Genomic DNA, 25,115 nt, shown 5'->3' with positions numbered 1-25,115 from the left:
TCACAGACAGCTGATCAAAAGTAAACAAATTTAGCTGCTGTTATACGGGTAAGTTTACTGTTTTCAGAATATATCCTATACCAGAAATATCAGTCATTTTAAACTGTTAACATGTGCACATTGTATGTTCGTCATTGCTTTAAATAATGTAATTGTGTGTCAACAAGATACACTGTGTGTGCATGACGGTGCATTTAACAAGTTTAAATTCAAAACATTGTCGCCTTGAAACTTTCCAATTCGGCTTTTATTAACGTCGGTTTCACATTAGAGCCTCTGTAATTTAATACAGAATAATTTCTTTGAAACCTTTTTTGGAATTTGTTGTCAAGTTGTTTTTACTTCAGTTAACATAAATGACATCAGAAGTACAATATCTTTAAATGCATTCAATATACTTAAGTCACTGTAGGTTTAGACAGTATTTATTTTACGTCATAAATGTGTGTCTCAGGTGGCCGAGTGGTCAACAACTTTGCTTTCAAATCCGTCGACCCCGTTACGATTTCCAAAACTGGCATGATAGTTTTTTTGAAAGGTTTATCTTATATCAGTTATTGCTATCTTTTTAATTCAATTGATCTGCAAAACATCATTAACAGCGACGACACATAAGAATTCCATGTCATTATATGATTAAAGTAATGCATTAAAAATAGTTTTATATGTTTATAATTACATGTAGGTGTGCCCCCCATTTAGAAAGTCCTGGACCGCCACTGTAGATAACTCTTTGCATGTAATCTAATTTTACAAATACCTATTAATTTTCCAAAACTTTAAAAACGGCGGAGCGGTCGAACGCGATGTCTCTGTGACAGCTCTTGTTTTTAAATATAACACTAATGCTCTTCCATAGTACTTACCTAAATCACCAAACAGAGCGTGACGAAGAGTTGTGTGTACTGTTTAAACACGTTAGTCGAGCATCCAATCAAATCGCGAATGATGTGGCCTAGCGTCCAATCAAATTTCACTACGATATTGTGGCCTTGAAAGATGGCGTCAGGTCGAGTAAGTTTTACTACAAGTATTGTAAACATGTATTTTGTGTTGTTTTAAGAACTGTCATATAAATTACTTTCATAATTTGTTTTCCATTCTTAGGATTGTTTGTGTTTTACTGACACATTACTTTCTGATTCAATGGAATGAGCTTGAAAACAACTTTTTTATACTCACTGTCACTGAACTTCTGAAGATGCTCAATATTTTAATTATCTGGCAAACACATTTTAAAAATGTAGAACTGTATTTCAAAATGTATTGCACTGAAAATATCCTATATATGCTAATGACGTATTGTAGTGTGTGTGGTGCAGACCCAATGACATGGTTAGCTCAGTACCTAGATTGAGCGCTGTGCCTTTGAAGCGTCTGTTCGAGCCACACACACTCTTAAAGTTGAAAATAAAATTCCCCATCCCCATTATTCATTTTTTGATCATTTGACATTTCATGAGAAAATTGGACCCCCACGCTTAAACTGTTTTGTACTGAAGGGTTGGCCTTTTCCTAAAACTAACAAATTTTATAATATATTTTTTATTTTTCTATTTTTTAAAGCATTCTTGCTTATTTGGCAAAATTGGAATTTCATTCCATACCGGTATATCATTAATTGAAAAAAGCTGCTATTGACTTGGTCATTTTTGTTTGCAGGAAATGTCCATTTCGAAGCGGCCACATGTGAAAACAGAGCGAATGCAAGAGTTCATGAAGACACAAGATGTGGGCAGCCCAACTAAGAAACTGAAATGCCCCGAGCCAATGTGCAACAAAGAGTTTACAAGTTCCCCTGGTCTGAAGTACCACCGCCAGACTCACAATATCTCTCATCCACAGTTTCAGTGCAGGAGATGTCTCAAAGAGTTTAAAAGGTATTTTTCATACGTGTTGTGACATTTTCATGCTTCTTCAGACAAAATCTTAAATTAAGTAAAACTCATGGATTACTTGCATGCATGTTTGTATTCTTAATGGTAGATTACTGATACATGTCATTTCTGAAAGAGTCTAAAAAAGAACAATGGAAATCCATGTCAATAAGGATGATAGATTCTGTGAAAAATAACCTTAGTTGATGTATTTCTGTGTTTACATGTATATTGTGGTCAGTATTGATATCACATGGTTTACTTTTTTGCAATCGGTTTCCAGCCCTTGTATTAATGCTTCTGTTAATATCATTTTAGATTAAAAAATAGATTGACAAAAAGTAGTGCAAAAACCAACCAACAATGTTAAATTGATGACCATATTTTCCTCTTTAGTGCCAATGGTTTGAAGTACCACCGTGAGAGGACCAAATGTGATGACACCAATTTTGAATATTCAGGTATGTTATTGAAGATATAAAAAAAACATACTTGTACTTGTACTGCATATTATAACGATGTTGTCGTCTGCAGACATAAATAGATATCACTCTGTCTGATTTGTTTGTATGGCTCAGAGGGTCCCTCTCATTGTTCGGGCTGTACTTTGTCATGATTAATGACTATTTGACAGTTTTAATTTCCTTAAGCTTTAATTCAACAAAGGAATTGTGTTGCACACTATATTAAGGTAAAAGGTCAAGGTCACACTTTTGGCCCCTATGGATAACATGCATATGATTCCTAGTTCAGATTGTAGAAACTGTGTCTCTTCGAGTGTAAGCCACTTATTTTTTAAAGAAAATTATAAAGTCTTGTGATAATTATGTAAACTTTTTACGTTACATATAAAAATGAACGGCTACAGTTTTAAACAAATTCAGATTACATTCCTAGGCTTAATGTTTACTTGACAGGAATTAGTTCAGTTTATAAGCTAAACCATTGTTATTTAATTGCATGAATTCATACCAAATAATTAAAACGTGTATTACAATTTTACCTTTCAGGAAGTTTCGTTCATCGCCATGTACCCAAACAGTTGGATCTAACTGCCCTTTGCCTTCCTTCAGTGAAAAACAGTTTAAACCAGTCAGAGTGTCAAAATATAACAACCAGTCCAGGGATTGAATTTTCGTCAAGCAGTCTACATTCAACAGGGATGGATAAGCTCACAGAGTTGGCAATAATAGCGACCAGTCCACAGAGTCCCTTGATGCGAAAGCCCAAACCTCCTTGGGATAAAACACCTAGGTGATTTGAAGATTTTAATTGTAGAATGAAATTAATGCACCTTGAAAATAAAATAGAAATATTTTCATACCCCCACAAACGAAGTTTGAGGGGGTATATAGGAGTGAGCTTGCCGGTCGGTCGGTCGCTCTGTCAGTTTTCATGGTTTCCGGACGAAAACTCATGAAAGGCTAGACAGATTTGAAAAAATTTTGGTACACAGGTGTAACATCAGAAGATACAGGTCAAGTTCGATATTGGGGCTGGTGGGGCCAAGGTCAAGGTCACTGTTACTAAAAATAAAAAAACGGTTTCCGGACGATAACTCGTGAAAGGCTAGACAGATTTGAACAATTTTTGGTACACAGGTGTAACATCAGAATATATAGGTCAAGTTCGATATTAGGGCTGGTGGCGCCAAGGTCAAGGTCACTGTTACTAAAAATAGAAAAACGGTTTCCGGACGATAACTCATGAAAGGCTTGACAGATTTGAAGAATTTTTGGTACACAGGTGTAACATCAGAAGATACAGGTCTAGTTCGATATTAGGGCTGGTGGAGCCAAAGTCAAGGTCACTGTTACTAAAAATAGAAAAACCGTTTCCAGACGATAATCATGAAAAGCTTGACAGATTTGAAGAATTTTTGGTACACAGGTGTAACATCAGAAGATACAGGTCAAGTTCGATATTGGGGCTGGTGGGGTCAAGGTCACTGTTACTAAAAACAGAAAAACAGTTTCCGGACGATAACTCATGAAAGGCTAGTTTTTCTTGTCAGCAACGTAACTTCTAAATTACTCAACAGATTTAAATAAAACAATACATGCATGATAAAAGAAGATGCAGTGTGCAGTAACCTTGGAGTTATGGCCTCTTTTCAAAGGAACGGTTTGCCATTCTTGTGTCCAGGCGGCATTTGGGGGTATTCGTCACTCCTGTGACAGCTCTAGTTATACCTGGAGCACATTTTAGATGAACTACAAATGAGTGTACAATGTATTAGCATTCATGTCATTCTTTATATTTACTTATTGCTAGAATGCCAACTTAAGTAACATTTATACTATAATACTGCCAGCCTCTTATCAAAGAGGTCCTTGGTTCAAGGACACTAAACCACTTACCTGGCTTCTACCCAGGAAACAGAATCCAGAACAAATCATGACACCATTTATCTCGCTTCTCAATCCATCTAAAATTGATTGGTTTAGACTAATTGTTTTTAAAATCCATATTTCAGTGCTGAAATAGTTCGATCTCTGGTGAAGATGTTGGACGAGGGTGAGAAAGACTATTATGGAGATACAAGTGAATGTTTTGGTGACAGGGAACAGCTGGGTGTGCAAGCCAGTCAATCTCATGTGTCCACTGATGGTCCTACAGCATCCTTGCCCGACGTTAAACCGGTTCAAACTGCTAAATCCGGACATGTTGAAAGGTATCTGGCAAGCATTTATGTATTTGGTGCTAAATATAGTTTCATGATATTGAACAACTCAATACAACTGTATGATAATAGATTTTAAATTCAAGTGTGGAATTTTTCCCTAATATAACCTTTGGATACAATCATTACAACGCGGAAACATCAAACAAGAGTAAGTGCTAAATGGCTTTTATATTCTTTTAATTCATTGAAAACTTTCATGTTATTTAAATACTATACACATATTAAATTGATCTTGGTATTAGAAATTCTCAAGCACTTGCTAGATAGTTGCACAAGTGATGGCCATTTTATCAAGGATACTTCTGCACTTAGGAAAATCTCACCTAGCTATACAATCGCTTCTATGATATTTGATGAAACGTCCTTGTGATGTATTCACACGTCTGACTTGTAAGCAAGGAAGAAGGGTTTTCTTGTGTGTCACAGTGTGTGTGTTTCATGCATAACAGCAGCTCGTCAGAAGGCCCTGACGGCAGTGACCCACGGGTATCCACTAGCTCACCTCTGTCTGTCTCCCCTGATGAAACTGATACCATGACAACCAGCACCTGGTCCCACTCCTGGCCAACAGCACTCTGGCAGTGCTTCATTGCTGGTAGGTAGCTGTAATTATCTTAAAGAAAATGATTACAAAAGTAGCTATAACATTGTCTTAATTATAAACACTAACATGGACATGGACAATCTTTTAAAACCATTTCATACACATTGAATGATGCGACTAGTTTGCATTATTTGAGGGTAGTTTTAATATCTTATGTTTTTAGGGTCCTCACAAAATAATATCATACCAGAAAACTTGAATAATTATAGATTCTGGTTTTATTTGACAATTTTGTTGTGTTCTATGCATGGACATTGATGTGCATTTGCTTGGGAACTTTAAGTAGAGATATCCTGATTACAGAATGCCACACATATACAATTCATTGGCTACTTCTATTGTACAGGGACGCAGGTGAGGTTTCTGGACAGCCATGACAGTTGTTGGCAGCTCGTGGACACACTTGCTCAAAAGGAAGACCTGGCCCAGAAGGCTGCCAGCAACTATGTGCCATCCAGGTATGGAGCTGTCTTGTTGAAAAATGCATATTTCGATATACTCAATGTATAAAGGTTATGTTAAATGATTTACCATATAGATTAATCAAAAGGTTATTCCTTTACAGTGATTTTTTTTCCTGAAATTTACCGCCGAATAACGGCTGTTTCCCCTTGCCGAATATCGTCCAATTTTCCCAAAAAATAGTCATATTTTCCCCAAAAAAGGTAATCAATTCCCCCCAGAAATTAATAAAAAATACAAATATGAATTGTGCTTTTTGTTTTTATTTCGTAAAACAATGCATTTTAAACATGATGCGAACGCGCAACAATAATAGGAACCGGTTCGCTCGGGATAAGGCCCGTGAAATACACCGTTTCTGATCATCATCACCGAGACGCAAGTAATTCATCTAATGACACTGATCAATTTTTTTACAATTTACGACGTTTTGACTTCAACTTTCCGGCAAATAATAACATATGATAAGTGATAGCATTACCTTATAGCAAAATGTAACATTCAACTTGAAAGTTTAATCATAAATATGTCACATAATAGCAAATACCACGTTAAAAGACTCAACAAAAGTGTTTTTTGTTACTTATGTATGATTTCAGTGTAACTTTGTTTATTGTGTTTTTTTAAGATCTTGCATTTAATTAACATATCACAAGACCAGAAAGCTGAAATTGCAATTTGTTTGGTGAGAAAGTGATAATGCTTAGTAGGGATCATTTGGCACAAAAATAATGTTTTACATGTTTTGATGATAGTAACTGTCATTAAAGAGAGTTGAAACAGTTTTAATAGGTGTCTTTGTTACTGCATGGTTATTTTAAATGACCATTTTAATGTTCATTGTATTTTCCCAATTTTGGGAATTAAAGCGCTTATTTTCCCAATTGTAAAGCCACAGGTGGTTTTGAAAATTAAAATAAAAATCACTGCTTTAAGAATTTTGTGAATGGTCTTGTACATTGCGTTTGTTGTGAATCATCAATTGGACTCAAAATTAGAATCAGAAACACGCTGCCTGTTCCCAATGTCTTTACTCCTTCAGAACTACTATCAGATTCCTCCATTAGCTAAAACTACTGCATGTACAGGTGCATGTAATGTAACAGCCAAGGTCTAGCAATCACATTTAAAACAGCATTATACTAATAAATATATTTAACAGATATGCTCCAGATGGTCTGATGGTGAAAACATTAAATGATGTCATCATTGATACTGACCAATCAGAGCTGGAGATAACATTCACTTCATCTGCCAATGGACAGCCTGATTTGCTGGCAAATTGCCAAAGGGACCATCCATTTTTTGTAAAAGATAAAGGTAAGAATTTTATGAGGTTAAAAAAACTGAATTGATTTCTTGCTTTTTAAGGTAAACAATGATTTAGGTATTCTATATATGTTATGAAGGTAGCATCTGCACAGTCCCTTGTGTCGCCATTTACTACAGCCATCATCTGAAAGGTATTGATGTAGAATGATCAAAAATATGTAAATTTGATTATCCAAACCATGTTGTAAATAAACAGTTAACCATAAGAGGGTCTGGTTTTGTTCTGAGTTTAATTGTAATTTCACATGGATAATTTCACTTTGCAGGTTGGTCGTCATGTGACCCTTGTGAGACAGTTGTGCATTATGGGATACCATGCAGCGAGTTGTGTGTAGGAGACGTCTGTTTGCCCCCGACTCACAGCGATGCAGCTTTTACTGAGGAGATCTTTAAGAGCTGTGATAAGTGGGTTGCTTTTCTTATTAAAGATTTATACTTGTACTATACCATTTTGCAATTTGAACACATTGAAATTTGCATTTCTGGGTAAAAGTAGGAATTTCACTCATTTGAACCCAGCCCTTTATCTAGATCAATTATAAAATCTATTTTAGAAACATGGGGAAGTCTGGTTGTCTATCTTTTGAAATGTCCATGTTGTATACAATACACTATTATAGGACATCTAAAATGAGGTGTTAAAGGTTACAGACACTCAGCTGTTTAAAGAAGGTTTTGATTGAATTGAATTTAATGTTTTATTCCCCTTACATTTCTTTGTTGTAAGGTTTGAGTTTACCCCAGAGGACACTTCAGCTGTGTTTGCTTTAAGCAGTATGAAAGTAAGTATATAACTTCTCATAAATAGTAATTGCAATTTTTAATGTAATAATGATATTTTTACTTCCATTTTATAAAAATGATATTAATGCAAGGACAACTTTTAACTTCCTTTCACCTGAGCGGACTGTAATGCAAATACAGTTATTTACCCAGAAGGGACAAAAAATAATGTCTTTATTGGAAGAAGTATTCACTTGTATGTCAACATTGTAGCAACAAAAGTCAGAATCTTGGTCTGATTGATACATGTATAACTTGTATAAAGTTTGTAATAATGAAGCTCTTGTTTCTTGCTTTGTGCATTTATAACCCGTAATTTGCATTTATTTGCTATGCATTCATACATTGCTTCTAAAACTTGCATATAAAACATTGCATTACATTTCAGCAACACAAGAAGGAATCTGACCAAAGTCCGCCGCCAGGCTCAAAGAAACCAGTGGGCAGGAGACCGGCCGGCAAGGCAGCACTCAACAAGCCCAAGAGACCCATGAACGCCTTCCTGTTGTTTGCCAAGGAGTTCAGGTTGGGCTACATGCAGAAATTCCCTAAGCGAGATAATAGGTGAGCTATATTATATCGTATGTACTGTTGTTGGAATTCTAGATTTGCAACAAGTACTTGCATGGTTTCCAATTATTATTTATCCCTGATTTAATATGTGTCGGAAAGTAGTTCATCTGTATACATTGAAGTCCAACTAACTGGCACTTTTGACATGATTAAAAATTAACTAGCATTAAACTCAATATATGTAATACTTAATGAAACAGGCTTGTTATGGAATGACTTTTTAGGTTGTCTGTCTTTCAAAGAAAATATTTGACGTAATGTCAAAGACTTGGTGTTGTCGGTTTCATGCTTTGCTAAATCGTTAAGTTTAGCCAAATTAATTCTAAAACCTTGCAAGATATTCAACTGCAACTTGGTACACATGTATCCAAAGACAATACGCTCGTGTACTTTACAACAGAGCCCATTACTCTTCCTTTAATAATTATCAAAATGCCTGTTGAAAAAATCAGATATGCATTGGTTTGTTGTATCTGACTTGAAGGATTTAGTCACGTTTGATGGCATTTATGAGATACCGTTTGTAAACATAGTAAGTATTATGTTTTAGGTTTCAGGACTCAAGGTTAGGTATGGTAGTCATTGTGATACAACTAATACTTACACATGTAGTCGTGTACCTCTCTCTGTTGTGTGTAGTACATCTTCAATATAAATATAATTGGACCAGTATACATGTAGAAGTTTTATGCATGGCTAAGGCAAAGTTTGGTTTTATTTGTTTTGTAGATGTGTGTGAATTTGTGGTACATTTATAACACCGGGTGCACCTGTTTTTACCCAGGTTTTTAACCAAAACCAGGTTATAAAAATGAGGATGTCAATAGGTGAACTAGCATTTAAGCAGACGGGCCTTTAACATTGGTTTCCTAAAAATAATTGGGATTGATGGATTGTGATGAAACTTGGTGTGTACCTAGCTCATGTGAACTGCTAGCTTGGGACTGCTTTTGAGAGGGTCAAGGTCAAAGTTATTAAAATTTAAAAAATGGTCTCCGACCAATAACTCTGGATTTCTTTTAAGGGGATAGGGTCATGGTCACTGTTACTAAGAATTGATAAATGGTTTCTGCAAAACAACTTTTGTTAGGATTGATGGATAGTGATAAAACTTGGTATGTAGGTAGCTTATGTGAAGAGCCATCATTGGATTGCTTTTGAGAGGGATGAGGTCAAGGTCATGAAACTAATTAAGATACTGAACTACAGTATTTTTCAGTTATGTATTTTTTTCATAAAAGTGAAGGGAAAGGCTGCTGAAGAAATACAATAAAGTTAATAAGCTATAAGTCTAAATGACCTGATGAAAAACCTGGTTACGTTGCATTGCGGTGTATCTGGTTTATGATGACTTCAGAGCTATTTTTATTGGCTGATAAAGATACTTGGATACATTTATTATTGGAAAAATACATTTTATATTGTTGAAATAACTTACATCTCATTTAAGCGATTCCCTATCTTGTTAAAACATCTTCATTTCTCGCTAAAGTGACTTTGAAACTTGTTAAATGACTTGTGTTTCTCGCTAAAGACTTTTATCTAGTTTAAACAACTTACGTATCTTGTCATTAAAGGAGTTACTTAGTCATTTAAACAAGTTACGGTAGTCATTATGACGAGTAATTAAGTCTTTTAAAAAGAAAAATAAGTATTTCACCACTATGCAGCCATCTTAATATTGTCATTTAAGGAGTTACTAAGTCATTTTAGCAAGATACATTAGTCATTTAAACAAGATACTTAGTCATTTTAATAAGATACGGGAGTCATTAAAATGAGTAACTAAGTCGTTTAATGAGATCCAAAAATGATACATGTATGTATTTTACCTCGATGCGGCCATAAAAATGATTGTACTTTTTTAGCTTGACTATTCGAAGAGTAAGAAGGGCTATATACTATTCGCGTCGGGGTCCGGTCAAAGTTTTATGGCAGGTTGGGATTTTCACTTTTAAGTCCAATACCCTTCATTCAATTCGCTAAATACATCACATAGTTGTTCAGGGCCATTACATAATGAGGTTAGATAACTCCATATTATCCTTTATACAAATTATAGCCCCTTAGGTTAAAGTTTTAGGGCAGGTTGGGATATTTATTAATAACTTCTATACCCTTCATTCAATTGACTTAATACTTCACACAGTTGTCCAGGGCCATCACATAATGAGGTTAGATAACTCCATATTATCCTTTATACAAATTATAGCCCCTTAGGTTAAAGTTTTAGGGCAGGTTGGGATATTTATTAATAACTTCTATACCCTTCATTCAATTGACTTAATACTTCACACAGTTGTCCAGGGCCATCACATAATGAGGTTAGATAACTCCATATTATCCTTTATACAAATTATAGCCCCTTAGGTTAAAGTTTTAGGGCAGGTGGGGAAATTTATTTAAAACTTCTATACCCTTTATTCAAATGACTTAATACTTAACACAGTTTTTCAGGACCGTCACACAATGAGGTGACATGACTTCATATTATCCTTAATACAAGTTATGGCCCCTGATTGACTTAAGAACTTAGGTTGAAGTTGCAGGGCAAGTTTGGATATTAAATAAAAAACATCTATACCCTTCATTCAATTGACTTAATACTTCGCACAGTTAATGACGACCATCTAATAAAAGGTTACGTAACTCCATTAACCAGTAACCCTAAATACAAATTATGGCCCTTGATTACCTTTTTTTTTATTTTTTTATTTCTTTTGACAGGCACATTTTTATATTCTTAACCAGATGTTTACCAAGGGAAAATAAGTTATTAGAATGACTTGCGTCATTGTTGTGGGCTGGTGGGAACGCAGCATCAAAGTCACCTTATGTATCGAATAATTTTAGCTAGATTTGACATATAGTGACCAAACTTTCATGGGATTGCATAAAGGTCAAAGTTACTTTTAAAAGAAAAATGGTTGGTATTGAAAAACTTAGTAATGGTTGACGTATTGCGAGCAAACTTGGTATATATAAAGCGTTTATAGAGACCTTTCATGAGATTGTGTTTTGGGGCCCCGAGAGTTATGGTCACTGTTAACTTTTAAAAAAAAAAAATTTATTGCTTTTGATAGGCACAAACATCATTATTGTATTCACTTTTAAGTCAAAGCAGCGTAGTCCAGCGCGTTGTCTTACTACAGCTCTTGTTTATTTCATTCTTGGAAAGGTTTGAAAATCCAATGAAATAAAAACCATAACTAAACTTTAATGAAGATCAGAATGATAGGATAGAAGCATAAATCACTAAACAAAATTCCTGCATTACATCAAGTCCCGCTTACATTCTGTAAAGCACTGTTTTGTATATTCCCCCACTCTTGACAGGGCTATCAGTGTGATTCTTGGTGAGCACTGGAAGTCGCTGTCTGTGTCCCAGCGAGGTGTATACGAGGAGCGGGCCCGATATCTGGCTGACAAACAGAAGAAAAAACATCCAGACTGCTGGAAGAGGAAAAAGGAGGTATGTGCTAGTCTTAGTGTCAGTTACAGGCATAGATGTAGAATATAGGAAGTCTTTCTACAACCATATCATTTTGGTTTCTTTGTCTATATTTTTCTGGAAGTTCTCACTCAAAATATGGAGTAAATGGGCAAATTAGGGATACTCCTTAACCTTTGTCTATGTTAAATGGATGTATCATAAGTGTCCTGCATGAGTTGTTTTGCTTTGTCCATTTTCAGATTCCAAGGTCATAGTTTGAGATGATTTGAGTTGACTTCGCAGGAGCTTGCAGGACAGAAGTAAGAAGAAGAACACTGTAATGCCTTATGGATTGAAGACAGAATTTATTTGACTGCTTGAAGTGTCATAGATGGATCCAGGGCAGGATGATAGATGGGGCTTATCATGGGCGTATGACCCCTCTATACTCATGGGCATATGACCCCTCTATACTCTTTAAATACATGAATATGGGGAGTCTCTTCTGATTCTTTTGTTAATCACAGTTGTGTAAGACCATTTAGTTAGTAATGGAAGCCTTTACCACAATCAAATTCAGCTATTTTTACATATCTTTATAGAGGTGTTCCCCACCTAGTGTAACAGTCAATGTAGGAGTTGGCATGTACGCTGTTAGTCCTTTGTCACAACATTGTTGATAACTGTGGCGTATGGTGCAGGAAACTTACCTACTGCAACTTGGTGCAATATTTTGTACTACATCACATTTGGAGTATTTATTTTGATAAACTTGGGGGCAGTGACAATAATAACAGTCTTGCGTTACGTCTTTCATTGTGCATGATCTATTATCAGTAGAATCTAATTCTATGTGTAAAGCATTCCCTTGAAGTTAAAAATTGTTTTGTTTTTTGTTTCGGTTATTTTATTTTTAAGCTATTATGTAGGTGTTGGAACATCTTCAAGTTTGATATTGTTGTTTGCAGTAAAAGATGTTGGGTACATGTATACATGCCTGATATTTCTTGATGCTGTTTACAACTTCAATTTTATGTATATTTTATAGAATTTAAATGTTATTTATAATATTGTTGCAGCAGTTATTGATCTCATTGTTATTAATGTACTTACTGTTCCAGTTGTAATACAATAGGATAGATTTTCCAGATTAAATATGTTTTGATATTTATATATAAATCTTTTTTAGTAGAAGATGTGTCAAAAGTTAAAAATTGTGTTCCAGTAACAGGTATAGTTTGTGAACTTTGTGACCAGAGCTTGCATTAATTTTAAAGTCAGATCTTCCTTAAAAGGCATTTCAAAACAAGTATTAGAAGACATTATATAAGTACTTTTAGACCACAATTAAAATAGGCTTTGTTTGGCCCATCCTGGTGCACATTTTCAGCGGTGGGAAGGTTATTTTTTTACTTCCTAACCTGTGATTTCCTGTAACATTTTTTTCATTGTGATCGCCCGAGAGAAATATATTAAAATGTTCAAAAAGATTTGGTTGTGGGTATGGCCAAACAAACTGTTTATTAACTGTGGCTGGAGTTGAAAATATGTTTATTTTTAAACTTTGATGTACAAGATTAACCAAGGTTTTTTAAAATAAGTGACAATCAAAGAAATATTTGTCACATTTGCATACTGCTCTTGTGTTATTTTCAGCATCACCATCACCACCAGTAAGAAGCAAGTTATTATAGTTTTTCTTTAAATAGTACCGGTAAATGTTTTCAATATTGTTACATACATCCATGGCCTTATTTTTAGACCGGTTTGTGTATTAAGTAGTATTTGACTTTTTGTTAGTAAACTACATCCAGAACCAAAGGCAGCAATTTTGGTAGTCATCTTACGGCAGCACATTCCAAATGATCTCATAAAATAGGGAATAAACTGGCTTCATCATCATCAAATTTAAAAATTACAGCTGGTATTCTTTTTCATAATATATTGATCACTTTAAAGAATGTCTTTTTTAAAAGTTGTTATTTTTGAGTTTGTTGTATTAGCTTATCATAACATATGAGCAATTGTAGAGTTGTGGCCCTTGATCAGCTTATCATAACATATGATCAATTGTAGAGTTATGACCCTTGATCAGCTGATCATAACATATGAGCGATTGTAGAGTTATGACCCTTGATCAGCTTATCATAACATGAGCAATTGTAGAGTTGTGGCCCTTGATCAGCTTATCATAACATATGAGCAATTGTAGAGTTATTGCCCTTGATCAGCTTTTCATAACATATGAGCAATTGTAGAGTTGTGGCCCTTGATCAGCTTATCATAACATATGAGCAATTGTAGAGTTATTGCCCTTGATCAGCTTATCATAACAAAGGAGCAATTGTAGAGTTATGACCCTTAACTAGCTTATCATAACATTTGAGCAATTGTAGAGTTATTGCCCTTGACCAGCTCATCATAACGAAGGAGCAATTGTAGAGTTATTGCCCTTGATCAGCTTATCATAACAAAGGAGCAATTGTAGAGTTATTGCCCTTGACCAGCTTATCATAACCAAGGAGCAATTGTAGAGTTTTGACCCTTGACCAACTTTTCATAACATATGAGCAATTGTAGAGTTAAGACCCTTGACTAGGTTATCATAACATTTGAGCAAATGTAGAGTTATTGCCATTGACCAGCTCATCATAATGAAGGAGCAATTGTAGAGTTATTGCCCTTGACAAGCTTATCATAATGAAGGAGCAATTTTAGAGTTGTGACCCTTGATCAGCTTATCATTACATATGAGCAATTGTAGAGTTATTGCCCTTGACCAGCTTATCATAACAAAGGAGCAATTGTAGAGTTATTCCCCTTGATCAGCTTATCATAACATATGAGCAATTGTAGAGTTGTGGCCCTTGATCAGCTTATCATAACATATGAGTGATGGTAGAGTTATGGCCCTTGATCAGCTTATCATAACATATAAGCAATTGTAGAGTTATTGCCCTTGACCAGCTTATCATAACGAACAAGCAATAGTAGAGTTGTGACCCTTGATCAGCTTATCATAACATATGAGCAATTGTACAGTTATTGCCCTTGATTAACTTATGGTAACATTTTAGCAATTGTAGAGTTATGACCCTTGATCAGCTTACAAAAACATATGAGCAATTGTAGAGCTATTGCCCTTGATCAGCTAAGCATTACGAAGGAGCAATTGTAGAGTTATTGCCCTTGATCAGCTAAGCATTACGAAGGAGCAATTGTAGAGCTATTGCCCTTGATCAGCTAAGCATTACGAAGGAGCAATTTTAGAGTTATTGCCCTTGATCAGCTTACAATAACATAGGAGCATTAGAATAAACTGTTTGTAGTAGTCTCGTTTGAAATTGTTAGAGCAAACATCAGAATTGATGTGTTGTAAATTGTTAGCGTCACAAATTCAAATGTGTCCATTTTGAAGATAAGTTCATTATTTCAGTCCCTTGAAAACAGTAGATAAGTAATGGAAAGTGTGTTTTGTTGGGAAATAATATATTTTAAGGGCATTCATTATGTATTTGTACTGTTCCTTTTGATGTTTTGTCACTTTATATTTGTCTTCCCATATAACTTGCATGTTCGTTCATTTTTATGAAAATGATTGTAATAGACAAATGCAGGAGCCATAAGTGTTCATGTTTAATGTCCATTAAGAAACATATGGGTTGGAATGTAGTATCAATTGTTGTCACAAATGTACTATTTCTGGGTAAATAATTATTAAAAGTGCTCATTCTTTTTGTTATTGACTGTATCTTCTGTATAAACAAAATATTGGGGAAACATATAAGGTAAACTTTGTTTTATTTATTGATGTTTTTAAAAAAGAATAAGTAAGACTGTATTGGGTTATTCCTCCTCACCTTTTTGCAATACTTGCTAATTATAATAGTAAAAGTCAATAGTATTATCCTATCCGCTAAAAATCATGATTCCTGTATGATGTTTATTATATATAACTGTACATTGACAAGCATAATTGTTGCAAGCATTGTTATTCATTGTTGTAGTGCAATGCTTTTACTGAAATTACTTCTCTTAAAAGAAGGTAAAGAAAGTATGATGCATACAAGTACTTAGCATATCATCTGCAACTGATTGTATTTGTTGGAATATAACAAAGATATTTTGAGTCTTTATTAAGTCTGTATTCTGATCTCAGAAAGAGGCAGCATTGCTTTGTGCTAATTACACTTTTTAAGTATGAATTTGTTGTAATTTATTTTTGAAAGATTTTATGAAGAGTGAATTTTATTGTTCGTCTTTGATGACATGTGAACGTTTTATATATCATAACCTTGTAATGGTGAAACGTTATATTATAAAATAAAAATACGAAACATGAGTGATGGTTGTATGCTGATATAATTATCCCCTGCCAAAGGCTGTATTAGTACGAATTTAATTTTGAAAATAAAGGCATGTGTGTTTATGTCGGTCACACAAGTTTGGGGGTAGCATTTCTCCATCACCTTTCAATATGTTGACAGGAATCTTGGGTGATTGGTAGCTGGAAAAGAAGAGAAGTGCCTAATGCAATAACCAATAGTCGACCATCTCTTATTCACAAAGTTGTTGCACATAGTTTCATTCTCTATACATCTTTGAGATATTAAATTGAACTAAACACATATATACATATATATATTATGGAGGAGTAGTACAGTGCCCAGTTCAACACACACATATATACATATATATTATGGAGGAGTAGTACAGTGCACAATAACACACACATATATACATATATATTATGGAGGAGTAGTACAGTGCACAGTTCAACACACACATATATACATATATATTATGGAGGAGTAGTACAGTGCACAGTTCAACACACACATATATACATATATATTATGGAGGAGTAGTACAGTGCACAGGAACCATAACTCTGTCTTAGGTATTTTGAAGTTATTGACCTTTCTTCTTTGACCTTTTACCCTTGATTCTTGGTTCATTTTTATACAAAAGTATTTGAGGTATATGCAAGGGTGGTTCTTCATGAACAGGGTTTGTATTTTTAAATACCAATAGAGTTGTTGATATTAAAAAGTCATCTATGTCGATCATTTAAGATACAGATTGTGAATATACGACCATATTGTATTCTAGTAAACGATGCTATGGAAACTAAGGGTGCGGGGCACTTTGAAAAGGTTTTGGGTTATAAAATACTTTAACTCATACTATGAAACATCACTTCACATTAAATTGTTATTTAATAACGTGAACTTCTCTTAAAACATTAAACAAAACTTGAATAAAGTGATTAATAAGAATTTTATGCGATTGAGAAATTCGTTGACTCAAATAGCAACGGCAAAAACCTTGAAATTGACATTAAACACATAAAAATTCTTACAAGTTTTTATTGGCAAATCGGCATCTTGCCTTTGGCCATTTACACATTGCATAAATATCGATATGGCCAAGACACTAACGTACATGAACAAATATGAAATTAAATGCATATGAAATGTATATATATATATAATTTTATATATTTGCAATTGAGATGAATATTATAATTATTCAAGGATTTGTTGCGGTTGATTTTTGACGTGTACATGATGTGTACTCCAAATTTGGTATAAATTTCGCACAATTCTGGCTTTAAACGAAATACTTCTGACATTGAAACTGTTTTTAGATGAGTTTTAGAGGGTGTTCACGTTGACCACAGTTTAACTTTGATTAATACGACATGAGAAAAAAACCCGAAGAAAAACGTCCAATTAGGGAGTGTAAATTACAGATTATTATAGTATTATAATATCATATCAAACATATGGACAGATTAATACAAGTTTCAACAATGCTTCCTTGTTATCGGGTGTTGGGTGAGGTCACAGTTTCGGTTAATTGTTTTATCATAACATTGACTTTTTCGGAAGTGAAAACAGTCAAGTCAACACAAATAGTATTTCTGCTATGCATTCGACGAGTTCCTGAAACTACGTAAGTTCGTAACTCGTGTGATGCTAATAATACTCAGTTTTCCAGGGTGTGCAGTGATCTATTATGCCTGGTTATTCCCCTTTGTCATTTCACAGGTAACCAATATATGACGTATACCACAGGTGTGACAAATTACCGATTGATTCAATGTGAAGGACTGACTGTTAAAGATGTAAACATAGGGTTAAATATGATTAAGACAAAATATAAGGAATTAAGCTTTAATTGGGAGACATACTTAAAGAGATAATAAGGTAAATTATTGAGGCGTATATATGTTGTAAGGTATAACTCACTAGTTTTGACACGTTTTATTTGTTAGTGTGTATTTAAATACTTGTATTAGTTGTAAATATAAAAGGTAACATTCGTGAAATAATTAATTATTCCTTACTTCGTATGAAACGTGTCGTCCTCATCTCACTTGAAAGGAACTAGTTTGAAGCAGTTTGAAATTTACAAACTTTAATTAAACCCAATCGATGGGTTTATTTAGGGTTGACATATCTGTATTAAACAATTGAAAAGTATACATGACAATGTTCACGACACCGTAAAGAATGTACCATTACTGATATATGCAATGACTTCTATAGATAAAGTAACACATATAGCTTATACTAACAGAATAATGTATGCGTGAGTGCCACCCAACTTTTAGCGCCTCAAAATATAAAGGCAGATTCTTTTTGGTAGAGGATATTCACTGTTTTGTAAAGGTTTGATCAGTGTATGGCCCATCCTTTATAAAGAACGATCTAGCGTAAACATGTAAGGTTATGCACGCATTTCTCTATCACAGTTTGAAAGGAATGTATTCAAGAAGGCGTCAATCTCATTTTTACCAAGTGGGATAAGTATTTAAAGAATTACAACGAAAAAATCGGACCATTTTGGTTGTTCAACTACCGCCAGCCGAAACATAAATAAAGTCCTTAGACTTGAATGACAATTTAGGCACTCAGACTCTCAAATATACTAAACACTATAAACTGGGTCGCTATTAACTGTCTCATAAAATTAAGTGTCTAAGTAAACTGTTCAAGTCAATATGGTAGAAAACAAAACAAGAGCATACACCATGCAGGAAGCACTATGTTATACTAAAATGATACCCCTCACACACACGCACGGACGGACGTGATAATAATGATAATAGAATACAAAATGGGGGAGGAGCCCAAAATTCCCCACACCACGAATGATCCACAGTATTCATAATAACGCATATATGTTCTAATAGACTTCCATGGAATTGTTCTATTTATTTGTTAGAAATATGCTTTATTATAGACACCAAGGCTCCCCTAGTTGTTTTATATGATCATGTATGTTATGTTCAATGCTATAGTAAGATGTCTTTTTGGCCACGAGGTTGTAATGCTATTATATTCAGAAAGAGATCTATGCACGTCCCTTTTTTAAGAAATTATTGTTGAATTTAATCGAATAATGCTGGATGATCAATATACTGTAACGAACATTCCATTCTTGTTTAGTGTATTATCTAAATGTTTATAAATAGATATACACACAATTACACACTTTGATTAAAATATATTCAGATGATGGATGACACGCCTGAAGTGGCTGATGCGCTGGCCAACGGCGGGGAGGAGAAGCGGAACAGCGCCGCCACCATCGACCACACCGAGGTGCATGTGGGCATCACCAAGAAGCAAGCGCCTGGCGTCTCATCGGGCGCCCAGGGCTCTCAGTCCACCGTTATCAGCACGGGTAACGCGGGGGAGCCCGGTGTGCGTTACTCGACCACGGAGAGCGGGCTCACCCAGGTTATCGTGCAGAAGCCAAACCCAGAGGACAAGCCCAAAGACTTTGTGGTCACCTCGTGTTTTGTGATACTCTTCTGCAACTTTCTATGGGGTCTCGCGGGATGGCACTTCGGATGTGAGTACACCATTAGTTCAAATATCGAAACTACTCCGGACTACATGATTAAAGTCAACACAATGTCGTTGCAACATAAGAAATAGTGGTGTGTTGACTCGTGTATTATAGAGAACACCGATAACTGATAGCATATTTCTAAAAACCATGTCATTATCCGTTCATTCAAATGCCTAATTATATGTTGTTTTTATCTTATCTTCATATCTAGTTTGTTTTGCCTCCTACTGTGCACATATTTTGTACCCTATTCAATGGTGACTTTTATTGTCGCCTAGCAGTTCAAACGTATGTTGATAAGACGGTTCAACCCCAGATTGTGTATTTCTAGTGAAAGCCAACAACGCATGGCAATTGGGAGACGAGGTCGAGTGTCGACGTCACGCGAAGAAGGCCAAGATATTTGTTATACTTGGCGTCATCACGGGAATAATTACATACGTCCTGGTGTTGACGCTCTTCTTCACGTTATCACCGCTACGTCCTGGGGCGTAGCCCCTAACACATGGCAAAGATTATTTGTAATTGACAAAACAAGGTGCGAGTTTTTGCTACACGTATTCACAGAATTCACATAATTTGAATTAAAATTCAAAACCTAGGAGCAGCTAAACTGTTGCGCACATGTGTATAGTGTGCGAGTTGATATGTTTTGGGAATGGTGAAACAAATGTTAAATTAATAGAGCGTCCGGTTATCCAGGGGCTGTCGGCAACCCATCGGGATGTTATGATGTGCCTTTTATCTGCTTAATTGAATTAACGTGAAGACATACAATTCTCTTCTGGACTTAAGACATTTGTCTGATGACAAATGATACCATACATTGTAGTTTGAGGAAATTAATTACTGGTTTATATGTAGGGTGTCTGCTTATGTCGCCTGTTAGGTATACATGTACAGTAACAATTATGTCAACTTATAAGCTGTCTGGTCATCCTTTGATCTACAATGTATGCTATTCTTACCTTTGTTCTCAAATACTTTGTTTGAAAGTTTTACTAAAGAATATGATCAAATGCATTCATGGTATGTTTACATATAGCCATGATAATTGAGCTTTTCTGAATATGTGTGCATGAAATAAGTCTGGTTTTGTGTTTAAGATTTAGTATGTATGATCTTATTAGATAGTCAAATTTAAGGTGTGAGAGCGAAAAGGTTCTAACTGCTTCTATATTTAATGTCAGTTAGAACCTTTTTTACCCTCAACCCTTGTTAGGCTGTCCATATCAGTAATTTTAAATAGTCCTACACAACTAGGAAAGGTGCTTTGATTTCATGACATCAGGGATTGTTCTTGTTTTGAATGTGAATGAAGTGCCTTACAATTTTAATGTAATGCAAACACTGTATATTAATTGTATCTGAAGCCCAAAATACTTTCCTAACTTATAAAAAAGCATGTTCATTTTATTTGTATTGTATTTATATAACTAGTTTTCAGTTTCCAGATACAATATTATGTTAAACATATGAATTGTGATCAAATTCACTTTTATTGATATTAAGATTGTATTTCATTATTTGATTTTTATACTTTTTTATTGCTTTCAACTGTAAGGTGTAGGGGGTGGGGGGAGGGGGGGGGTAATAATGTACTCAAAATTTATTTTAATGTCAAAGAATAAGATTTTGCTCAACTAACACTAATTTTAATCAATAAGGGTGTTGTTTAACTATGTTCTAGGTGTACCTGCTTGATTTGTTAGTAAGTTAAAGCTGGACAAATGTACATACTATACAGCAAGAAATATTGAGAGGGCTGTACAATGCAATTTCTAGGCATAATATTGTTGTATTTGTTATAACCATGGAAACTATACTGATGTGTTTAAGCTATTTATCTATTATTTAGTACACAAAATGCATGTCTTATTTATTATTATACATACTTATTATACAGCTCAATCATGACCTGACTGTGTGCTAGGGTATCGGGTTATTGTAAGTAGTGCTTTAAATTTCAAGTCCATTGTTTGTTATATAATTCTGTGTGGTTCATATTTCAAAATTTGGGTCATTTTCAAATAAATATATCGATAGCATCAGTACAAACAAGGCTACTTATCTTGTTAGTGCTTCTATCTTTGATTCAAACTATTTAATACCAGCTGAGTCAAATGTTTACAAATATCACTATTTTGTTAAGTTCTATAGTCCAACAATACATACTAGTATATTATAGGCGAGTTGTTTTGTACTTTTAATGGAAGTTTATTTTTATCAATAAATCTATCTCAGAGGTCACTTACTTTTTTCTATAAGAAGAGCACAGAAATACACATTATAAGTGATGAATGAAGACATTTCTAAAGCATTTCAATGGTATATTAAGTATAAGTTACATATTGTTAGTACATACTTACAAAAACCAAATGGTTTGTATGCCACTGTATCACATAACCATCTATTTCGTAGAAGTACGTGCCAACAATCTTCAACCTCTTGAGTGGTCTACATAATAATATGTGAACAACTTTCTAACTAAGTCAGCCACAGTATATATCTACCGCTTCACCTGACTGAAATCAATAATGGCTGACTGCTGCATAACTGAAATAGGTGTATTGAAAAGCTTGAGAAAAGTTGCCTTCTAACTGGACAAATTAATATGTTGACGACTGAATTTGGTATATCAAAGATCTGACACAGGTGGTCAAGACCTGAAAACAAGGTCAAATCAACCTAGGTGCAAGTAGTTTCTACAATATCTTAATGATCTGAATCCTCTGTAGCTGGAAGCACCATTATTACCTTGAACACTGCTTGTACACAAACTAACCCCAGCACCAGTGTGAAGTGCAGAACTTTCACTCCTTCCCCCACCATTAGTCTGCAGGTGTATTTAGTACATCTAGCTAAGTATTCAAATAATAGCATTTGATACAAGTATTGACAGCTTAAGCAACCAGTAGGTCCATAAAAGGATGGTATGAAAAACAATAAGCTTCCCTTTGTTATGTTTTTATAGCCACTCAGTCATCAAAACCATTCAATTCCTCCAATAACAATGGTATGAATTCTTGTACCATACCATATATAAACACTTATACCATATTTATTTCTAGGAAGTCATTTTAATGCAAACTACATGCAAGTTATACTGTAGTAAACAAGATGGAAAAGAAATACAAAGAGCAAACTATTCTGGATAATCCTTTATTTTTTCATAGTTATCATAAAACACTTATTGCACATGGAAACATTATAAAACCGTGTTAAAATAGATGAAGCTAGGCAAACTGCAACAACACATCAGGAAAAATCCTACAAGGTTAAAGATTTATATTTGAAAAAAAGACTTGTAAACCATGGTCTTTGCACGGGTGGCAATTTATTGACAAACTTATCATAACTTGCAGCATCATGCAATGAATAACATAAAGAATAAAATGTCTCATCAAAGGATGTGATAGATCGACGAACAGCTTTTAAGCTACATGGATGATATTGCTTGAATTTTCAGTTCGAACATTATGCAATCACTCACCAAAGTACACTTGTATTCATTTTTCCATGATAACCCTGTATACGTAAATTCTTCACACATACAGTGTACAATTACAGGCACTTATAAGTATAATACACAGACGGCACTCTTGTGTGAGATATGTCAGAAGTCCCATTCTACACTTAGGTTTAAGCATTGTTTGAAATGAAAACTACAACAAGAAGTATTATCCATTACACAAAAGCAACAATGTTTCTCTAATCTACATAAATAATAGTGAGCAAGCTTGGTAGTCATGGAATAGCTTGATCAGCTTATCATAACAAAGGAGCAATTGTAGAGTTATTGCCCTTGACAAGCTTATCATAACAAAGGAGCAACATACAAGTACTTAGCATATCATCTGCAACTGATTGTATTTGTTGGAATATAACAAGGATATTTTGTTGAGTCTTTATTAAGTCTGTATTCTGATCTCAGAAAGAGGCAGCATTGCTTTGTGCTAATTACACTTTTTAAGTATGAATTTGTTGTAATTTATTTTTGAAAGACTTTATGAAGAGTGAATTTTATTGTTCGTCTTTGATGACATGTGAACGTTTTATATATCATAACCTTGTAATGGTGAAACGTTATATTATAAAATAAAAATACGAAACATGAGTGATGGTTGTTTGCTGATATAATTATCCCCTGCCAAAGGCTGTATTAGTACGAATTTATTGAGAATAAAGGCATGTGTGTTTATGTCCGTCACACAAGTTTTGGGGTAGCATTTCTCCATCACCTTTCAATATGTTGACAGGAATCTTGGGTGATTGGTAGCTGGAAAAGAATAGAAGTGCCTAATGCAATAACCAATAGTCGACCATCTCTTATTCACAAAGTTGTTGCACATAGTTTCATTCTCTATGTATATAAATATTTCAGCGCATAACTCCATACATCTGAGATATTAAATTGAACTAAACACACACATATATACATATATATTATGGAGGAATAGTACAGTGCACAGTTCAACACACACAATACATATATACATATATATTATGGAGGAGTAGTACAGTGCACAGGAACCATAACTCTGTCTTAGGTATTTTGAAGTTATTGACCTTTCTTCTTTGACCTTTTACCCTTGATTCTTGGTTCATTTTTATACAAAAGTATTTGAGGTATATGCAAGGGTGGTTCTTCATGAACAGGGTTTGTATTTTTAAATATCAATATAGTTGTTGATCAAAAAGTCATCTATGTCGATCATTTAAGATACAGATTGTGAATATACGACCATATTGTATTCTAGTAAACGATGCTATGGAAACTAAGGGTGCGGGGCACTTTGAAAAGGTTTTGGGTTATAAAATACTTTAACTCATACTATCAAACATCACTTCACATTAAATTGTTATTTAATAACGTGAACTTCTCTTGAAACATTGAACAAAACTTGAATATAGTGATTAATAAGAATTTTATGGGATTGAGAAATTCGTTGACTTAAATAGCAACGGCAAAAACCTTGAAATTGACATTAAACACATAAAAATTCTTACAAGTTTTTGTTGGCAAATCGGCATCTTGCCTTTGGCCATTTACACATTGCATAAATATCGATATGGCCAAGACACTAACGTACATGAACAAATATGAAATAAAATGCATATGAAATGTATATATATATAATTTTATATATTTGCAATTGAGATGAATAATATAATTATTCAAGGATTTGTTGCGGTTGATTTTTGACATGTACATGATGTGTACTCCAAATTTGGTATAAATTTCGCACAATTCTGGCTTTAAACAAAATACTTCTGACATCGAAACTGTTTTTAGATGAGTTTTAGAGGGTGTTCACGTTGATCACTTAACCACAGTTTAACTTTGATTAATACGACAAGAGAAAAAAAAAACGAAGAAAAACGTCCAATTAGGGAGTGTAAATTACAGATTATTATAATATCATATCAAACATATGGACAGATTAATACAAGTTTCAACAATGCTTCCTTGTTATCGGGTGTTGGGTGAGGTCACAG

The 25,115-nt window shown here is 34.4% G+C and overlaps 2 protein-coding genes across 3 annotated transcripts; both read left to right on the top strand.

Annotated features, from left to right (window-relative positions):
- The first annotated feature begins 976 nt into the window (after positions 1-976).
- LOC128217969 (HMG box-containing protein 1-like) lies at positions 977-16,092 on the top strand. 2 transcript variants are annotated; one of them, XM_052925451.1, is made up of 13 exons: positions 977-1,014; positions 1,663-1,880; positions 2,274-2,338; positions 2,888-3,131; positions 4,354-4,551; positions 5,013-5,158; positions 5,514-5,625; positions 6,792-6,949; positions 7,228-7,366; positions 7,689-7,743; positions 8,133-8,308; positions 11,654-11,789; positions 12,011-16,092. In XM_052925451.1, exons 1-13 carry the CDS (start codon positions 1,000-1,002, stop codon positions 12,023-12,025), a joined length of 1,677 nt encoding a protein of 558 aa, XP_052781411.1. In that variant the 5' UTR covers positions 977-999; the 3' UTR covers positions 12,026-16,092. The 2 variants fall into 2 exon arrangements, with proteins under 2 accessions (XP_052781411.1, XP_052781410.1); XM_052925450.1 differs by lacking the exons at positions 11,654-11,789; positions 12,011-16,092 and adding an exon at positions 8,868-11,636.
- Positions 16,093-17,822: 1,730 nt separating this feature from the next.
- On the top strand, positions 17,823-23,734 carry LOC128216465 (uncharacterized). Its single transcript, XM_052923039.1, has 3 exons — positions 17,823-17,962; positions 19,274-19,616; positions 19,948-23,734. Exons 2-3 carry the CDS (start codon positions 19,274-19,276, stop codon positions 20,109-20,111), a joined length of 507 nt encoding a protein of 168 aa, XP_052778999.1. The 5' UTR covers positions 17,823-17,962; the 3' UTR covers positions 20,112-23,734.
- The last annotated feature ends 1,381 nt before the right edge of the window (positions 23,735-25,115 follow it).

The sequence above is a fragment of the Mya arenaria genome, chromosome 14, assembly GCF_026914265.1.
Source record: "Mya arenaria isolate MELC-2E11 chromosome 14, ASM2691426v1".
Classification (NCBI taxonomy): domain Eukaryota; kingdom Metazoa; phylum Mollusca; class Bivalvia; order Myida; family Myidae; genus Mya; species Mya arenaria.
The sequence above is the reverse complement of the archived record's forward strand: the minus strand, read 5'-3'. Positions and strand labels throughout refer to the sequence as shown.

What these genes read in the sequence shown, in the direction of transcription:
- LOC128217969 (XM_052925450.1), top strand. An exon ending in AGCAACTATGTGCCATCCAG is followed by an intron (nt 5,626 to 6,791) that starts GTATGGAGCTGT and finishes TATATTTAACAG; the next exon opens with ATATGCTCCAGATGGTCTGA. An exon ending in TTGCTTTAAGCAGTATGAAA is followed by an intron (nt 7,744 to 8,132) that starts GTAAGTATATAA and finishes ATTACATTTCAG; the next exon opens with CAACACAAGAAGGAATCTGA.
- LOC128216465 (XM_052923039.1), top strand. Translation starts at nt 19,274, where the DNA reads ATGATGGATGACACGCCTGAAGTGGCTGATGCGCTGGCCAACGGCGGG. An exon ending in CGCGGGATGGCACTTCGGAT is followed by an intron (nt 19,617 to 19,947) that starts GTGAGTACACCA and finishes GTGTATTTCTAG; the next exon opens with TGAAAGCCAACAACGCATGG.